General features: G+C 35.0%; 1 protein-coding gene across 1 annotated transcript in view; it reads left to right on the top strand.

The window, feature by feature from the left end:
• The window catches only part of Cdep (Chondrocyte-derived ezrin-like domain containing protein), a 161,626-nt gene that overhangs the window by 117,701 nt on the left and 25,139 nt on the right, over positions 1–18,786 (top strand). Inside the window, exons 14-17 of the mRNA XM_089087847.1 lie at positions 399–532; positions 2,020–2,101; positions 4,714–4,900; positions 10,846–10,955. Of these exons, the coding sequence (XP_088943973.1) occupies positions 399–532; positions 2,020–2,101; positions 4,714–4,900; positions 10,846–10,955 (513 nt within the window). The remainder of the gene's footprint in view (positions 1–398; positions 533–2,019; positions 2,102–4,713; positions 4,901–10,845; positions 10,956–18,786) is intronic.

Raw genomic sequence — 18,786 nt, 5'->3', positions numbered from 1 at the left:
TATTACATCTTAAAACAAGAAATTCATGGAAAGAGTCAATTTTTGAATAAGTTTAATGTTATGGCTGGTCCACGGTTTCAAGAGGCCTTGATCTTCTTGGGAATCATTCGTGCTGGTATTTGTTAGAGGTACGTTGTTGTTTACAGATGGCTACTGCTATCCCACTTTCTATTATATTATATACTAAAGACATTTGCAATAGCAATTCAAATTCAGCCTTAAGATGTTTTATGCTAATCATAAAATGCAAAGAATTTAAAAAATAATGTTTAAATTAAAAAAATAATAATTTATGCTCTAAAGGATTCCACAGTTTCTTTGAAACTCATAAAAATGTTTTTGTTTTTATTATTTATTTTATTCTAGTTTCTCATTTTTTCCGTTTTTGCTTCTTTTAGTGGTTTCGCGATGAAGTTTCAACTACAGAAGGAACTTCCAATGATTCGCTTACAAAAATTTTTGAACTGCTGGATCCAATATATGATGCCCACTGCTCGTTTCTAAAGGATTTGGAACAACGAATATCGCTTTGGTAAATCATAAGAATTATTTTAAATGCGGAAAACTTCATATTATTCTCTATCTAAAACCTTTATCCCTTGTGTCTGAAATATATGATGTTATAAAGAAATCGTTTTGATTTGTGAGGGCTTCCTGTCTACAACCGAGAATTAGATGAATTCAATTCGTAAAAGGTCAAAACTTGAGAAAAGTTTTTTATTTGTGAATGACTAATACGTATACTTTAGATTAGAAATATTTATGCGCGAACTCATTCATTGGGCTCAAATTCAAACATGTGGCATTAAAGCCCAAAACTTGAGAGTATTTCTCAATTATTTATTCTCAATTAGTTCATATTTTGTATCAGAATCATTAGAAAGTTGAACCAAATTTATTTATATATTAGATAAAGGTGTTTGTTCGGGATCGACTTGGTTTGATACTGTTTCCTTATTTTAATTACCATTGAGTTTAACTGTTCAAAAATGAAATGTTTTTTTTTAAAATTATGGTCCAATAAGAATGGAAATACAAAAATGTTTATATTTAAAAAATTAATTGCATTAAAATATCAAGTTTTGACGAAGAATTATAATTACTAGTAGTAGTAGTTCAAATTAAAATTGAAGTAAGAATGAATACTTTGAAAATAATAATCCTCTAAAATAAAATAAAAATGGTCTCAAATGGATTATGCCTATATGATAGCACTAATAAGAAATTTTTTATTTTACAAAGGAGTGGACTTTTTTCGAAAAGGACTTTTTTCGAAAAGGACTTTTATCGAAAAGGAGGTGTGACTTAGTTGTCGAACATTTTTTATTTTACAAAGAGAATGGAATTATCTTCGTAGAGGACTTTTTTCGAAAAGGAGTGGACTTTTTTCGAAATTTTTTATTTTAAAAAGGAGTGGACTCTTTTCGAAAAGGACTTTTTTCGAAAAGGAGTGGACTTTTTTCGAAATTTTTTATTTTAAAAAGGAGTGGACTCTTTTTGAAAAGGACTTTTTTCGAAAAGGAGTGGACTTTTTTCGAAATTTTTTATTTTACAAAGGAGTGGACTTTTTCGAAAACATGATAAATTTTGAATCTTAAACAGAAACTAAATTCTTGAAAATATTGCCAAAATATGAGTTATAAGGATAGAATGTTCTTTATCTATTATCTTAAAATGACATAATGGAGATATGGCTCAGTGGTAGAACATTTATTTGAAAGAAGAATAAAATTATCTATTCTACCGCGCTCTGCGAAACATTGTCACTAGATGGAAAACTCCCCCCCCCCCTCAAAAAAAGAGCCGAATTTTTGTTAATCAAAGGTTATGTACATGGGGAAATATTTCGATAATCGTGCTTCTTTTTGGCCATTTGTTTAACCATTTAGAGTTCGTGTCCTTTGTTATAGTGTTGTTGGTTTTGTTTCTTTTTACCTATATTAATATTATTTAATATTGTTATTACTATTTAATATTATTTTACCTATACTAATATTCGTGTCCTTTTTATTTTTACAGGGAAGGACGCAATACCTATGCAATTCGCCCCAGCAATGAACGAATAGGTGACGTTATACTCAAATGGACCGATAATTTAAAGGTGTAGTAGAGTTTCTGGGCTTCTGGGTAGAAACCCAGAAACTTGTTTCATTATCTAGCTATGTTTTTTTTCTATCTAGAGCTGATATCATTGAAAATAGCCTTCCCTATCCCTCCCTTTTATGTCCCTACCGAAAGAGGTTGTAAATCCTACTTAATTTTGATAGAGAACAAATTTATTAAAACAAAAATAGAATAACAACGAGAGAAAAAAATACATTACAAATAATGAAGTTTTCAATTAACAGCTCTGTCCCTAGAGGACTGAGATCTGTTTTAGGACCAATTCTCATTATAGTTTAATTTTAATTTTTAAATTTATATAACTTTATTAACTTCACAAAAGTTACTCAATGAAAATGTAGAGAGAAAAACGAGTATAATATTTAAACAAAGCAGTGGAACAAAAAAAAAAACTTCAAACCGAATATTTTGGCTTCACGTCCGGGAACCTTTATCAGCAAAATAAAGGCTCCCGGATGTGGAGTCGAAGTATTCAGATTTTTCTTATTTAAAGTCTTTTTTCACTGCTTTATTGGAATATTATACCTGTTTTTCTCTTCATATTTTCATTTATTATATTCTGTACTGGAAAGGCAGTGTGGTCTAAGAAATTGTTTAATAACCTTAATTAATCATATTTAACCATTTAAATACACATTCAAAAATACTCATTTACCTTTTGGCCATCTACATTGCATAACTGGATAGTCATTCCTTTATCCATACAGACTAAAACAAAGTCCTTTAACTCGAAAACAAACTTAGATAATATCTCAATATGTTTAATATCTTGCCTAAAAGAAAATAACATTCCTCACGCTCAAAATAACATTTCTGAAGAAGGGAATTAAAAAAATATCAAATTTATTTCTAAGATTAAATTTCTTCAGTTGTTTTACAAGTAAAGCGTAATAAAACTTACCTGGTGGACATTCGATTTGTTTACTCATCTCATAAGATTTAGTAGAGAATTCAAAATATGTAGTACAGCTAATGCATTTACAGATACTACAAATTTCCACCGTTGCAGCCTTAAATATTTGGCTCACTTGCTTATTATATAGTTTAGTAAAAACGGAGTAAAATTTGTGCATTATTTGATAGACTAATAACTTTGGCAAATCAAATTCTAGGTTTAATCCTTTTTCAATTGGATTGGAATCCCAGTGTAAGTATTATGGAGTGTTCTTCATTTCTTAGCAGCCTTTTTCTGAGTTTAAAAATAACTCATTTCAGTTTGATTCAGTCGAAGATGGTGTCATCTGTATTGAAGATGAAAACACACAGCCTACGACCTCTTTAAACTTTTCCGTCAAACAAAGAGCATACCGCTTTGTATCCATTTTTCTTATTTTTAAACCTGCGACAAGGCAAATAAAGGCTTCCTAAAATCTATGATATCAAGGTATTTGTGTCTGTCAACTTCATCGAGGCCGTTTTAAAATAATTTCTTGTGGTGAATAAGATATAGACCTGTATCACTAGTCTTTAGGACTATGACAGTCTTAAGGGACCAGTACAGGTCTTGTTGGAATATTCTAGTTGTCGGCTTTCCTGAAAATGTTTTTTTCTTGTTTAATTTAGTTTATCCCTGCTAGAGAGTAAAACTGTTGCTTCTCGTTTAACAAGTAAGCTTTGGTAAATATTGATATTTAAAATTACATTTCAAGTAACTTTTCATGATGTTAGTTCAATTACCTACTGTAATAGTGTCATTTTTATTAGCTAGAAATAGAATGTTGTTTGTTTTCTAGCGACAACTCTTCAAAGCCCCTCGCAAAATTTTTCATCAATGACGCCTTCGAACCAGTTTATAATCATGAAAAGCCATGTAACCGATGCTATGGCAAATAGAACCTCTCGGCCTAGCTCTGTCAGATACAAGCTTCGAAGCCCTGAGTAAAGATATCTACTTAATTTATTTAAAGAGGACAACTTGTAGAGTTAGATTTTATGAAGTGACTCTATGAAGTACCATTGGTCACTTTAGTTTCGCTATTTAAAGTCACATAAAAGTCTGTTGGCTAACCCAAAAGAACTACGAATCAGGCGAAAGCACCGAATCTAGTTATGTAGTTCTGATTGTGGTAACTCTTCTTACTTTGTAACTGTGGAAACTTAGCTTAGAGTTTTGGACTATTATAGTTTTACCATCGGCAAAGCCCTTTGCTAAGGTAATTTGTAAAGATATTTATTTAAAGTCACCTCTTTGGTAATGGATGAATCAACGGTTTTTTGGGGATAACCTAGGTCGGGAGATCGTCCCAAATTAAGGTACATTGCTTGCCAAAGCTCGTCTTATACCAAACGCTGCGGAATTTCTCCTCTTATAGGTAATCTGACCGTATAGTGTTTGTTCTGTGTACTGCATGACCGTATAGTGCTTGCTCTGTGTACTGCATCAGGTTGACAGGTGGCAGCACAAACCAAGATGGTTTGTTGGAGGGGCGGTGATATAGGTCTACTTGCACAAAATAGCCATTGAAACACATCAAATTTTTCACTTTTTAGGTCGTAATAGTACCCAATTGGGTGCTTTAAGTTCCCATTCAAACCGTATTTTTTTTAGGGTGCCATTTATTGAATTGTTTTTGTTGTTTTTTTTTTCAGTTGTATGAATCATACATATCTGAGCATGGCCTTCTTCTCGAGAAGGTGGAACAAGCGACGCGTAATAGTCGAAAGTTCGATAAAATTATTAAGGACTTTGAATCTCAGAAAGTTTGTTACTTGCCTTTGATGAATTTCTTTTTGAAGCCCTTGCAAAGGATTCTGCACATTCACTCCCTCCTGGAAAGTAAGCTCCAATCAATGTTTGTACTATTTATATTTTACATGTCTTTAGTGCTATGGTAAATGGGGACATATCCTCAGAACTTTGGCCTTAGAAAATTGAAAAAGAGGTGATTAGGAAGGATTGTCAAAACCATAAATATAGTAAATTGCTAGTGTGAAATCCATATAGTGTATGTGCAAATGTCCTGACCTTTTTTGCTGGACAAATTTGTGTAAAAATAAGCGCGAGAATTGAACGAAAACTACTTAACAATTTAGCCACTTTTAAATCAGTTTTAATACGAATCAGTTACTGATAATAATAGCTGAACTATTCGTTTTCACCTTTTCTTGTTTCAGTAATATTTCATAGATTTTATTGAAATTTGTTCGCTTTCGGGATCATATACGACAAGAAAGTCAAGAAAGGGAGGGGTAATGGAGAAGTAGTGGCATAGCCTGGGCTTTTCCTGCCTCGGGCAGACCAGAAATTTGTCGCCTCTATTTTCAATATTAGCCAAAAAATTTATAAAAGTAAAAGAAAACAGCTTCAAATTTTTTAATGACTGAAAATGCACTTTTAGCTCTTTTTTTTCATAGCAAAATCTTTTGTACAATTGGCAATATCAATATGTTTGTCATTGTCAATTGCCAGAACAGCTAAATTTGCTAGCCTTAACGTGGACATGGCGAGTCTGAGATAATTTTTTATCAATTAGAGAAGCTTCTGTCTCAACTGGGACTGCTGATTGCAGATGTTAAAAAATCCTCAGCTTTACGACAATCTTTGGTAATCCATGTTTACTTTTGGATGATTAAACCCAGAGAGTGTGACCTTGCAGTATTGTTCTGTTGCAGCTGTGGAAGCTTGTTGCCATGCGTGCTCAAATTAAAATTCTTCTTTATTAACGTCTTGGGGAGCTTGTTATGGGTTAATTTTGTCCTTGCTTCGTATCCCTTCAGGCCTTAAAAAAACAAATTTTTGGGCTAGATTGTGCCACTGTTGGTATTTTTCTCAAATTTCAGTAGTTGCTCAATGTGTTGAAGAAAACATTGTTCGCCTCAAGTCATCTTAGGACGATAACTTAACGTCTTAACTTCGGTAAAGAACGCCTTTACTTCGAAGTAACGCCGAAGGCGAACGGTGAAATAACGCCTTTACTTCGGTTGCCAAATATGTGCTTCCTCCTGATTCGTCTTGAGGGTTCAAAAGAAATTTCAAGCTCTTCACATAAATCTTTATTAATATGTTAAAGCGTCATTCGCGAATGCCTCTTCTAATGCGATTTGTAAAGCACGTATTTAAGGGGCACATTGATGAATATTTAGTCCCTCTCTTCGTAAATAATTTTCAGCATCATTGACTTCGCACAGTACAAGTTGCCAGAATAAAAACTAATGCGATAGCACAGCGACTAATAAAATTCCCGCATCTGGGAAATTTATTAAAACTTTCGCTTGTTTCCGTCAATTTTTCCAGTGCAGTTAAAGTTTCTTAGTAATTGGGGCTTAATATAAAATACAGCATCACCTCCAGGATTGCCGCTCCCAGTGTTTTATCACTATTTCTAGTGACTTTTTATATTGGATAAAAAATCACTAAATCAGTGCATAAATCATTAGATCACTGAAGAAAAACACCAAATCAACCAAAGAATCCCTTAAATCTAGCGATTTTTTCACCCGGTGACAACCCTGGTCACCTCTATCGCTCCAACGTTTGATCAGAACCCCTGTAAACTTTTCCCTCTGAATTCAAGAAGAACTTCCTATCGGGATGTCGACATAGAAAAAAAAGTAGCAGCGTACCAAAAAAAAGTCACTGAATTTACTGCTACTGAAGATGCATTTACGCAAATTAAATTCTGCAAATTGTATGAGCAAGGAACTAATTCGGCAGTGTTTGATTGGATTGATATTTTATCCATTATTGCAAACTTGTGTAAGTATAGTATAGTAAGTAATTATGACGACACTAGACCCTTAAGGTCCAAACCGGCGGTGCTAATCTCCATTTCGTGGCCCTTCAGCCAGGAAGTGCCATGAGTGGAAAGTGCAAACTTGTGTGGTATTCAGTCATTGTGGCAGCATCATCATAAGCTTGCCCTCTACAGTTTGTAATGTCGATCCCATCAGCCTAAAGTTTGCTTACTATCATGTCATCTATATCTTCCGCAGTTTTGTTTTTGGTTTCAATGAGGTCTGTAAAAGATTCTTCTTCTCCAACTTCCTGGTTTTCCATCATCGCATGTTACTTGGCTTGTTTGATCTTTGTGGGAAGTGAGATTCGTTATCTGCCTACTGATCTCGTCTGATTTTCATTACGCTATCGCCGGGAAGGCGGGAACCTGTCGACACCAACGCGCCTTACACTTGCCATCGCTAAATTCAGCCTTCACTTAAATAAATACCGCGGTGCTTGCAGCCGTCCCTTTTCGTATCCTGCCCAGGGCCATGGCTCATTTTGCCGCTTCTTCCATCCTACGCTACTGTTAAGAGGATTGAGCGTGCAATAATATTTTCAACTATATTTTTGAAGAAACAATTTTAAGACATTGTTTTCGTTAGTTTGCCGTCGGTGCATTTGGAAAACAATTTTTACCAGAAAAAAACTTTTATTTGGAATGAGTCAGAAAATTCACCCATTGAGATATAGAGTTAGGAACTTTATCACTACAGCCAGCATTATATTGATGAAAATTTGTAGATGCTCCAGATCCCCCCCCCCAAAAAAAAATTTTAGGGTCCAAGGGTGTCGGCAGAAAATTTTCCGGGGGGGGGGGGGCAGACGCTAAAATAGCAGCGGTGGTTGGGTGACAGTTTAGGTGGTTTACGGCCCTAAACTACGACTTTACCCCGAGGAGGACGACCTTACAGTCGATTCAAAACTCTGAGAAGCTAATTGATTTAAAAGTATGAAAAACTATATTTTAGACTTCCTAGTTGCAAAAGAAGTAATGCCACACGGTGGCAGTATTGGATTCAACCAAGTTGATTCGCTATATTTGTAATGAAACTATGCTACGTTTGATGATCTGTAATTTCGTATCAGCTATAATGAGGGGGTGTGAGTCATTGTTTAGGTGGGGATAGGGTAGATTCCTACGAAAATACACTTTAATGGACAAACTCCTTACTATTCCTGAGGCTTCAGGTAAATGTTGAAAAAGGTAGGGAGGGGGGAGTAGGAATTAATTAAAATGTTTCGCTATACAGCTAAAATGTTACATTCCCATATCTGAAAGCACATAGGTGGAAAAGGCAAGGCAGGTCATCATCAGCACCGCAGGGAAATTTCTTTGGCGTAGCAAATACTGCTAGGAGCTTAGTTTTCATCAATTTTAAATGGTGATATTTTTCTTTTTCTATTTATATGAAGTACTTCAATGTATTTAAACGAATGTATGTAATGTATTCATCGATTAGAAAAATCCTATTGTAGAAGTTGTTATGGCTTCAGTTATGTAGAAGATCCAAAGTCTCGCAGAATTTCCATCCATACAAACAATAAGACTCATTTTCATCCAACTGAAATTCTTAAGCAGTAATATTTAAAAGGACTTTTCACCAAAATTGAAATTGAAAATTTAAACGCAGGACGGTACTAATCAATGTACAATTATTGAATTATACATTTTAAAAGCAATTAACCCGGGATTTAAGGGACCAGTACCTCAAATTATATCTTGGTTAGGCGTGGGTGTGATTTGGAAAATAATCAGAAACTAAATGAAAAGGAAAGCTTTTCAACTGAAAGGAAGGAACAGATTTGGAACCTATTTGAACAGAATATTCTTTGTATGTAGGGGGCTGTCTGCTCCTTAGGTCCCTACTCTTTACTATGAAGATTGGCTTTTTCCCACATTTTTAAGAAAATATGCAATTGAAAAAAAAAAAATTTTCAAAGCACTAAAAAACTTTTGTTTGATGAGAAAAGTGTTGAGAAGCGGGCAGTCCCCCTTATATGCAGAGTAATTTATATTTATTTAAGTTCTCACTTGCTCCTTACTTTAGCTGAAAAACCTTTTCCATTTGTTTAATTACATTTCATAAAACTGTAAAGTTTTATGAGTACAATACTTTTGGTAACGCAGAAAAAACGATCAATATTCAGTGACCTCTGTTTGGATTGTGATGGGCAATCAAACAGTTCGTGGTAACGAACTGTAAGTAAGAAGGATCCCGGCTCAATAGTAACCGAAACTCTAAAAAACAGAATTTTGATACCAATAGATAAATCAAAAGAATTGGCTTATTATGCTGATTCTAAATATATAAGGGGGATTCTTGGAAAGAGGGATTCTTCTGTGGAGGTGGGGCCAGTTATTCTGGCGTTATTTAAAAAGTGATCAAAAATTAAACAAAAAAATGAGTTTTTCAACTGAAAGTAAGGAGCAAAATTAAAACTTAAAACGGACAGAAATTATTACGTATATGAGGGAAGTTGCCCCCTCTTCAACACCTCGCTCTTTACTCTAAAGTTTAAATTTTGTCCGAATTCTTTAAAAAATACTCCTGAAACAAAAGGGTCGTTTAATTAGAACAATAAGTAACTTTTTTTAACGTGCCAAAACACTGTAGCGTGAACAGTGAAGTGTTGGAGGGGGCAACCCGCCTAATATACGTAATAATTTCTGTTTGTTTTAAGTTTTAATGTTGCTCCTTATTTTCAGTTGAAAGAGCCTTTTTTTCTTTTTTTCATGAAGCTTAGAAACTAACATTTTTCTAAAAACAATGGAAAAAGTATGTCAGTTAAAGTAAAAGTATATAAAAATGAAAAAATTAAGTAATGACAAAAAATACTCAAAACAATAGCCTACTTACAAAAACTAAGATATAAACTCCCAGCACTCAGATCTCTTGAGCAATGCTGAAGTTTTGGACGGATATTTTTTAATAAAATCGCCAGTTTTGAATTTGGTTATCAAACACCAAAATATTTAATGCCAAAAAAGTAACGCATTATCAAAGTAGTTTGCTCAAAGTAAAAAAAATAAAGCTAAGATTAAGAATATCAGATAAAAATTTCTGAGCCAGTATTCTTAATTTAATTTTGAATGCCAAAAACCAGTATATTTGACACCTTTATACTACATAACTGTAAAAAATTAAATCTTTTTCAAAGTTACAACTAGATAAATAAAATCACTCGTGGAAAAAAATGATAATAAACACAAAAAACATATCCGTTCAAGGGGAAAATACAGAAATTCCCATCATTCCGTTCAGGGAAAAAATTTCTGATTATAGTGGCTTCATAATTCAGCTCATGGGTACTCTTGCAATGCAAGCAAAAGTTGACGGCATATTTTTACCAAAATTGGCCCTTATTAAGTTGTTTTCCTTGTGTTTTCTATAATTATACGAACTTTCTTGTGTTCTAATAATTGCACTAATTACTAATAAACAAATACATATTTAGGATCACCATAAAAAGCTAATTTTTTATTGAATGTTACCAATAGTTAGGCTCTTATACTTTCGTTATTGACAAGGATCGTTATTTACTTACCATTCATTACTATGAAGAATTTTATTTTTTTTTTTTTTTTTGCTTAAACCAAATCATATAGACAAAATGGTTCCGTGAAAATCGAAAGGGGTTACTTAATCACAAAGTAGAACTTTAATTTTCTTTATTAATGGTCAAAATCCATTGGCAGACTGCCAACAATGATGCAACACATTTTTTCCATGATTTTTCCCTATTCTGCTCTCTTTCCTTTGGTTTTCTTTTAATTACTTTGTAGTCCTAAATTTCCAGGGAGGCATGGCCCTCCTGCCTCCCCCTGCCTGCGCCTATGAAAGGGTTTGTGTTTTTACTAAAATTTATCTATAAAGGTTTGACTGAAAAAAGACAAGTTTATCCATGAAGGTTATTACTTTAAAGACTAAAAAAAATTAGAGGGATTCGATCCCTGTTTCTTTTGCGAGTTTTTTTGCTTTTTTTACTTTTTGAACTTGCAGGACTTCTGGATCATTATTCGACAGATCATATGGATCATGGTGCGTGCACCGAAAGTCTTCAAATTATTCGACCAACAGTTAATTTGGTAGCACAATATATCCGCAACACTGTAAGTTTTATTGTTTTCTTATTATCATCTATTTTCCTATTATTACTCGGAGCTGCAATAATTATATAGGTTTTCCCTTATATCTAGGACAACCTTGGATATGATATTTAAAAAGCGTAAACACGAAAATTTTAATCGAAAGTTAGGAGCAACCTTAGAACTTAAAAAATGAAGAGATAATTCCTCCTATAAAGAAAGGAAACTTTGATTGTATGTCTTTATCATTCAAGCAATAAATAATATGATGGATTTTTTTTAATACAATGAATCTCAGACCAAAACAAATTAAATATCTCAATTTTCAGGGAAATAGAAAGGTGGAATCAACATAACATTCTACTTAGGATACAAAGAAAAGAAAAACAAGATAAAAAGGAAAGATAAATAGAAAAAGGAAGACACTAAAAACGAAACAACAATAAAAGAATCCTAGCTTCATTACTGTAAACGAGTTCAACCAAGACTAAAAGACACAATAATATATCCAAGTTAACTACATCAGCAACAAGTTTTCAATGCAATTCTTCTTTTTATGGCCAGACCCTGTATTTCTCTTAGATACAAGCACTGGCGGAACTAGAGAAAAATCTGGGGGAGGGGGGGGATGTGACAAGGGCGCCAATAATTGAACAAAATGATAAGTTCCTTGAAAAAAGAGTAAAAAAGAACGGAAAGAGGGCTTCAGATAAAATTCCTGTGGGAAGGACCAGGGTTACCACCCCCCTTCCCCCTCTGGATCCGCCCCTGGATACAATTTCAAAGTCAGATATCGGTCTTTAGTTTTACCTTATGATGTAATTTAAAAGCTTTTTCCACTAAACAAGTTTTTCGAAGAAAATTAAAGAGCTACATGAAACCACAGACGAGCAGAAGAAAAGTCAAATTATAGTTCAAGCATAAAACGAACATGAATCACCATCAATCAATAATGGAAACTCACAGTGACAGAGCTAGTTCTAACATAATCAAGTAAAAGTTAAAAGGAACAAAAATTATCACAAAGAGGAGCCGGGCTAAAAAGTAAAAGTTAAAAGGAGCAAAAATTATCACAAAGAGGAGCCGGGCTAAAAAGTAAAAGTTAAAAGGAGCAAAAATTATCACAAAGAGGAGCCGGGCTAGTGCCCCCATGCCATCTATACATCAGAACGTAACTTGCGCTGTACTGAAAATATCTTTTATTTCGAGCTGCGTGTTTTTAATTGTCATAACATCAGTTTTGAATTTTTAACCTATTAAAAGAGAAATAGTTTAAAATGTTTTTTGTTATCAGTTGAGTGCAAACTACATTCAGGTTTAAATCAGGCTTAGGGGAGGGGTAGGTCTCCTCTTTTTGTTGTAGTTTCTGTTAGTTTTAGTTTCGACTTGCTTATTTTATTATAATTTCCGTTCGTTTGGGGTTTTATTTATTGATTGATTATGATTTATGTTTGTTCATAGCTTGATATTGTATTTGAATTTATTTCCGATGCTCTTTGGTTCAACGTACGTCTTTACTTTTCTTTGAAAAACTTCTTTTGTGGAAATGATTTTTTAGATTAATTTCTGTTCGTTCTAATTAACATTGTTGTTCTTATTAGTTAGTCTTAAGGAATATTTGTGTAGCTTCTTTTAGTTTTTCTCCTTGAGACTCAAGATTTTGTTTTAGTATTTATATTTTAAACAACATTTTGCTTAAAATTTTAATTACAGTTGTAACATAGAACTTTGGGTACATGGGCAGGTTCAAATAAACGGATTGGAAATTTGTATAATTCTTTGGCATCTACAGGGTTGAAGCCACTTTGATCCTTAACTTGTTATAATATTGGGTTTTAAATACATTCTAATACCACACTGGCTATACATGACGTATGACAAATAAGAACAAAGTATATAGGTATTACAATTAAATAGTTGAGAAAAGGAGGGTCAGTTGGTTCAGTGTTTCTTCTGCTCTGTTTTGGGGTTTCAAACAGTTCCTGGTAACAAACTGCAAGTAGAGAGCGACTTGGCTCAATAGTTACAACTCTAAAAACTGAATTTTGATATCAATAAATACATCAAAAGAATCAGCTTATTATGCTGATTCCAAATATATAAGATTTAAGTTTAGTGTTACCCATCAAAAATTCTGAGCCTGAGGAAATTTGCCTGATTTTTGAAATAGGGGTGGGGACCCCCTGAAAGTCAAGTAATCTTAATGAAAATAAAACCATCAGATTCAGCGTATCAGAGAACCCTACTATAGAAATTTCAAGCTCCTATATACAAAAATGTAGCATTTTGCATTTTTGCCAGAAGAAGGACCATGGATGCGTCTTTGTTTGTATTAATGTTTTTTTTTTTGGTTGCTTATTTTTTTGGTGATCATATCGAGATAAAAGCCCTAGAAGATCAGGAGAGGTTGCGTTCGAACAGAAATTGAAAGTTCTATTGCCCTTTCTAAGTGACAAAAAAGATCGGAGGGCAATTAACCCCCTCCCAGGCTCTCCCCCCCCCCTAAAGTTATCCGATCAGAACTTTGAGATAGCCAATTTGTTCAGTATAGATGAAAGATCAAATAACTATGTCTTTAGGTGTAAGATGGCCCCCCACAGTCCGTGGGGAGAGGCCTGTAAGTTATTTTAGTGTTTGTTATTGAGAAGTATACATACACTTTCCAGAGGGGGGATTTTTTTTCTTGGGTTGGGTTCCCGTAGGGAGAATTTTTCTTGGGGAGGGAAATTTCCGGGGGTGAATTTTCCAGGGGAAGTTTTGCACTGGGAGGATTTTACAGAAATCCTATGCGAACTTCTTTTTAATTGTCTTACTTTCTCTTTGCCACCTCATTTTGCATGTGTAGACGTTCCGGGGGAATTATCCGGAGGCTATTTTCAGCGTGTTTCAATTTCCGTGAACAAATTCTCACGGAAGGGGGAATTTTCGGAATGATCGAGAAAACTATTAGAAATTAAAGTCTTTTCAAATGAAAGTACGCTAAGGAGATTTTTTCAGGCTGAATCATCCGCAAAGAATTCTACATGTTCGAGAGCGGGGGGGGGGGCTTTCAGCAAGGATGGAACTTCCTTAGGGGAAATTTTACGTAAGGGTGTATTTTACGTGGAAGGAAACACCCACAATTATTTGAAAAACGATCAGAAATTAATTTTTAAGAAAGTTTTTTTTTAACCGAAAATAAGGAGCAACATTAAAACCCAAAACGAGCAGAAATTATTCCGTTTATGAAGGGGTTGCTCCCCTCCTCAACACCTTGCTCTTTGCGCTAAAGTTTGACTGTTTGTCCCAATTTTTTAAGAAATACGCCTGAAACATAAGGGCCATTCAATTAGAATAGGAAGCTTTTTTAAAAGTACTAAAAGCTTTAGCGTAAAGAGCAAGGTATTGATTAGGGGGGGAGAACTCCTTCATATACGCAATAATTTATGTTCCTTTTGAGCTTTAATGTTGTTCCTTACTTTCAGTTAAAAAAACTTTATTTTAATATTTTAAAAAGTTACTTTTTCTTCTTCTTTTTTTAGCACTGAAGACGGCCTAGTAGAGGTCCTCGCCAAAATATTTGCTTTCTGTCCACTGGCTGATATTATATATAATATACCTAGGCATATATATATATATATATATATATATATATATATATATATATATATATATATATATATATATATATATCCGTGACTTTCAATCACAGTTTTTATGAGAACAACAAATAAGTCGACGAAGAAAAAAATTTCCATTGCGTAAGTTTTGTTGTGAGCATTATTTTCAAAGCGATTGTTCTTTCGGTACTTGTGTCTTATAGCCGTCACACTCAGGAAGCGAAGTTTGGTATTTTGGTTTGGTTAGTTTAGGTTACGTATTTAATATAATGCGGTCTGCCCCCCCCCCCCTTTCATAATTCTTTGTTGTAGTTTCCATAATTTTGTTACTAAACTATTATATTTTTGTCCTACTTTAGTGTATTTCATTATGATTAACCTAACTTAAATTCTTGAGTGTGTACTATATAACAAGGGAGTTCCTACTTTTGTAACAAGATTATGAAAACTACAATTGAGAGTTCTGCAAATAAGGTCCCCCAGAACGCATTATATTAAATTATGTCTAACCTAACCAAAATACCAACTAAAATATTTAATTAAAATATACCTACAATCTAGTGTACATACACTCTCTCATGCTAAGCGGATTATCGCCGAGTACATACTGAAATACAGAAAGAAACCGGTTCTGTCAGACCAAGAACTCGAGTGTGGTGATACCGTTCTTTCTTAACAGAAATAAGGACGTTCTGTCTAGGTTTTGTGAAAATTGTAACTTTTTGACGTATGAAATTTCAGGCCTGTTTTATCCCTCCTCCACATTTCCAGTTGCAACGCAATTTATCCCTCCTCCACATTTCCAGTTGCAACGCAATTATTAATGTACTCTCTGTAACAGATAAATGAATTTGCCCACAGCAAAGGAAGAAAAGCGAATGAATTTTCTTCTGTAGAGGAATCAAGTCAAGTAGATTGGAAAGAGTTCTACTTTTTTTTATAACAAGCGAATTTTTTTTGTTTGTTTTGTAACACTATACTTCCTCCCCATGTGTGTGTCGCAGTGAACCGTAATTGATGTTCCATGACATATAATACAGTCCATAAATGAGTTGAACAAGCTTAAATTCGAATGACGCTGTACGTACGCAATACAAGGCCTGCATGTTTAAATTCGTCGAAGCGCCAATGAATGAGCATTGATAACGAAGCGGACTTATCTTAGAAAGTACAAAGTTTGCTGTGCAGTTTATTTCCTGCTATAAAAAAAATATATATAATATTACGCGCGTAACAACGATTTCAAGCTAGAGTTTCACGTCGTAAATTAGCATAATAGGACGTTTCTGCACTTGCCTTCTTAATGCTGAATTAAGCTAACTGAGTTTACTTTATATTTTAATAAATGCAGCTGTGGAAGCGTTTTTAAACGCGTAATACAATAATTTATTATAACACAAGATGCCGCGGCACAAACTCTACTGTCAGCGTCAAGAATGGTTTATAATTGATAGAGCGCATGCAGTGCCCTTCGTCGTTGAGCGTTTATTATCTGCCGTCTTTCCGAAACCACAACGTTCTCGCTGAGCCCTAGGAATCACAATGTTGCCTCTCCGACTGGAGGCTACATTATTATTGCTCCAACTACATTATTACCACGAGGTCAGGCCCCATGCAGTGGTGGCTACACAAGGTCCGGGCAGGTTTCCCAGTGAATCTACTATATACGTCCCTTGCTAGAATACCGGGGCTCCTACGTGGTCACTATTTCAACTAAAAGTTACTACTTTTAAAGCTGGTCACTATTTTCGATAAATGGTCACTAAAGTCACTTGTTTATTAAAATGGCTAATTTTTACCCCTAAGAGTTTGCTTCCAGGCCAATACTAACCCTGTTTAGAGTGGAATGGTTTTAGAAAAAAGGCTTCTTTTTTTGTGCTGTCCGGCTATCACTTTTAGAGGCTGTCCCCAAGTATATAGCCTGTCTCAAATCAGGTGTTTTTTTGTCAGCAGAGATAACATCGGTAGCTAACAAGATAAGTTCCAATATTTGATTTTCAACCAAAATGGTAAGGCTACAGTGCTGCTCATTGTCTCTACTTGGTATAAATTCTACAACAGAAGACCACCACAGCATAAACGGCTGAGGGGTGTCTTCCTGGATCCCTTAGAAGTGCTATTCTGGTTTTAATTTTATATAAAGCTGTTGCATGTAAGTGAGAGCAGCGAAAGGGATTGACGATCCTTGCTGCTGGAGTTCGAGATTAGGCTATTAGGTGATGTCCTTTCAGATGGAGGCAGATAGAGATCAGTTTGCGTAGTATATTTGAAGTAATTCTAAGGTTGACCCCATTTGCCTTCCCCTTAGTGGTTTTTGAAGCATTACCTGTCCTGTTCCTTATTCACAAGTTTCAATGTGGTGGCACATCTGATTCCTCATCAAGTGTAAAACTTTCGAAAGGATCTTTACATCTGCAACCTTGATGCATATAAAGATTGCAATTTTTTTAAAGATTGCGATTTGCAATTGCTGCTGCATTTTCCTGCAGCTTGTGTTTCTGTACATTGAGCTGCTCAAAAGGTATATAAGCTCTGGAGCAGGACGCTAGAACAGAAGGTCACAAGCACAATATGCTCAATAAGTTACGGATTAACTACGGATGGCAGTAGCTTCTCACGCTAACGCTAGCAGAGACTCTTTGCCTTGTCTCACTTGCCCTTCATTTGTTTGAAGGACAACACTTTGAATGCTGAACTTGTCCAGGTGCTGAAAATAGTCTCGTCGAATCCTCCTGCTGTATCTTGTGACAGAATCGCAACTATCTTATAAGCTATGTTTGGGGATGGGGTGCTCAAGGACTTTGCTCTTGGAGCTGATAAGCTTGCATACATCATAAACGCCGTTGTCGCCTGACTTTAGGAGGATGATATTGGATAATCTAAATGGTGCCTACTACTTTATTGATTTTTATGAAGAGTTTTGGGTTCGAGTCGGATTCTGGTCTGAGAAAGTGGACAGGGTTGTAAATCGTCACTTAGCTACCTGTTTTATTGGTCACGCAACAGCAGAAGATTTAAAACGTGAGCTTGTGTAGGCAATTGATGAAACCAATTTATGTCTCAACAAACTTCTGATGATAGGGAGTGACGGACCTTTTGTAAATAAAAAAGTTTGGCGCTTGATTTTAAAAAGTTCAAATAACTGGAGATCAAAGCAAAGTATCGTTAGATATCGGGACATGCAGGATCAGTGTTGTGCATAATACTTTCCGAAAAGGACAAGAAGCTATTGCAGGCGATATTTCATAGGTGATGATAGCAGTTTACTATTTCGGAAAATACAGTTAGAAATCAATTAACAACTGTATGGTTTATAATGCACATTTCCACCAGATGGCTTACATTTGGCCAAGCTTCGCGAAGGATTCTCTTGGAATGGGAACCATTGATTGAGTACTTTCTAAAGTTTATCTCTAAGAAAAACAAAATACTTATGTATTCGAACTCGTATCTGTTGATTGCAAAGCTTCTGAATTGTCCAACCATGAAGGCAGAGTTGCAGTTTGTTGCAGACAGTGCTAACTAGTTTGCCAAGTTCACTGAAAAATTTCATCGTGATGAACCACTGATCCATCTCTTGTTTGCAGAGCTAAGGGAGCTCATACTAGTGCTGTCTGGACGTATCTTCAACTAATAGAGTGCTGAAGCAATGGCTAAGAGGCTAGATGCTAAACTTTTTGACGATTTGTCAAATATGAAGAGCCTAGCGGACATCGTGTTGTATTATGAGTACCTGAAAGATGATGAAGAACGTCATAAGAAATCTTTCTTGATGAGGGTACGTGAACATTTCAGAGCTTCGGCTTCCTACTTCTAAAAGACATCTCCTTGAACAGCGACTCTGCCAGACTCCTGAAGAGTTTCATATGCTTTTATCCCAAAGAGAGAAGAACAGCAAGAAGTTCAAAAGATATTGATTTCATAGCTACGAAACTGCAAGTTGGTGCCTCAAGATTAGATGTTTTGGATGACGAGTGGAAACTCAAGCAGTTTGATAAGGATCCAAACTTAGCGGCTATGACGAGAGTTGACGAATATTAAGCGAATTTCCTGTATCGTAAAGGTTTGTTTGGGAAACGTAAGTACCCAAACCTTGCAGGTGTTGTCAAAACAGCACTCTTGTTTCCTGATAGCACTCTATCAGGAAAGATTATGTCCGAACAGAGAACAGCAATGGGAGAAAGAATGTTGATTGAGAAGCTGACAGTTCCTGACGGGTTGAAAATGTTTGGAGCCGAGCCCGAGAACGTTCCTAT

The sequence above is a fragment of the Artemia sp. Qi Xiang Cuo genome, chromosome 1 (assembly GCF_049724085.1).
Source record: "Artemia sp. Qi Xiang Cuo chromosome 1, ASM4972408v1, whole genome shotgun sequence".
In the NCBI taxonomy this organism is placed as follows: domain Eukaryota; kingdom Metazoa; phylum Arthropoda; class Branchiopoda; order Anostraca; family Artemiidae; genus Artemia; species Artemia sp. Qi Xiang Cuo.
This window is presented reverse-complemented; position numbering and strand designations above follow the sequence as displayed.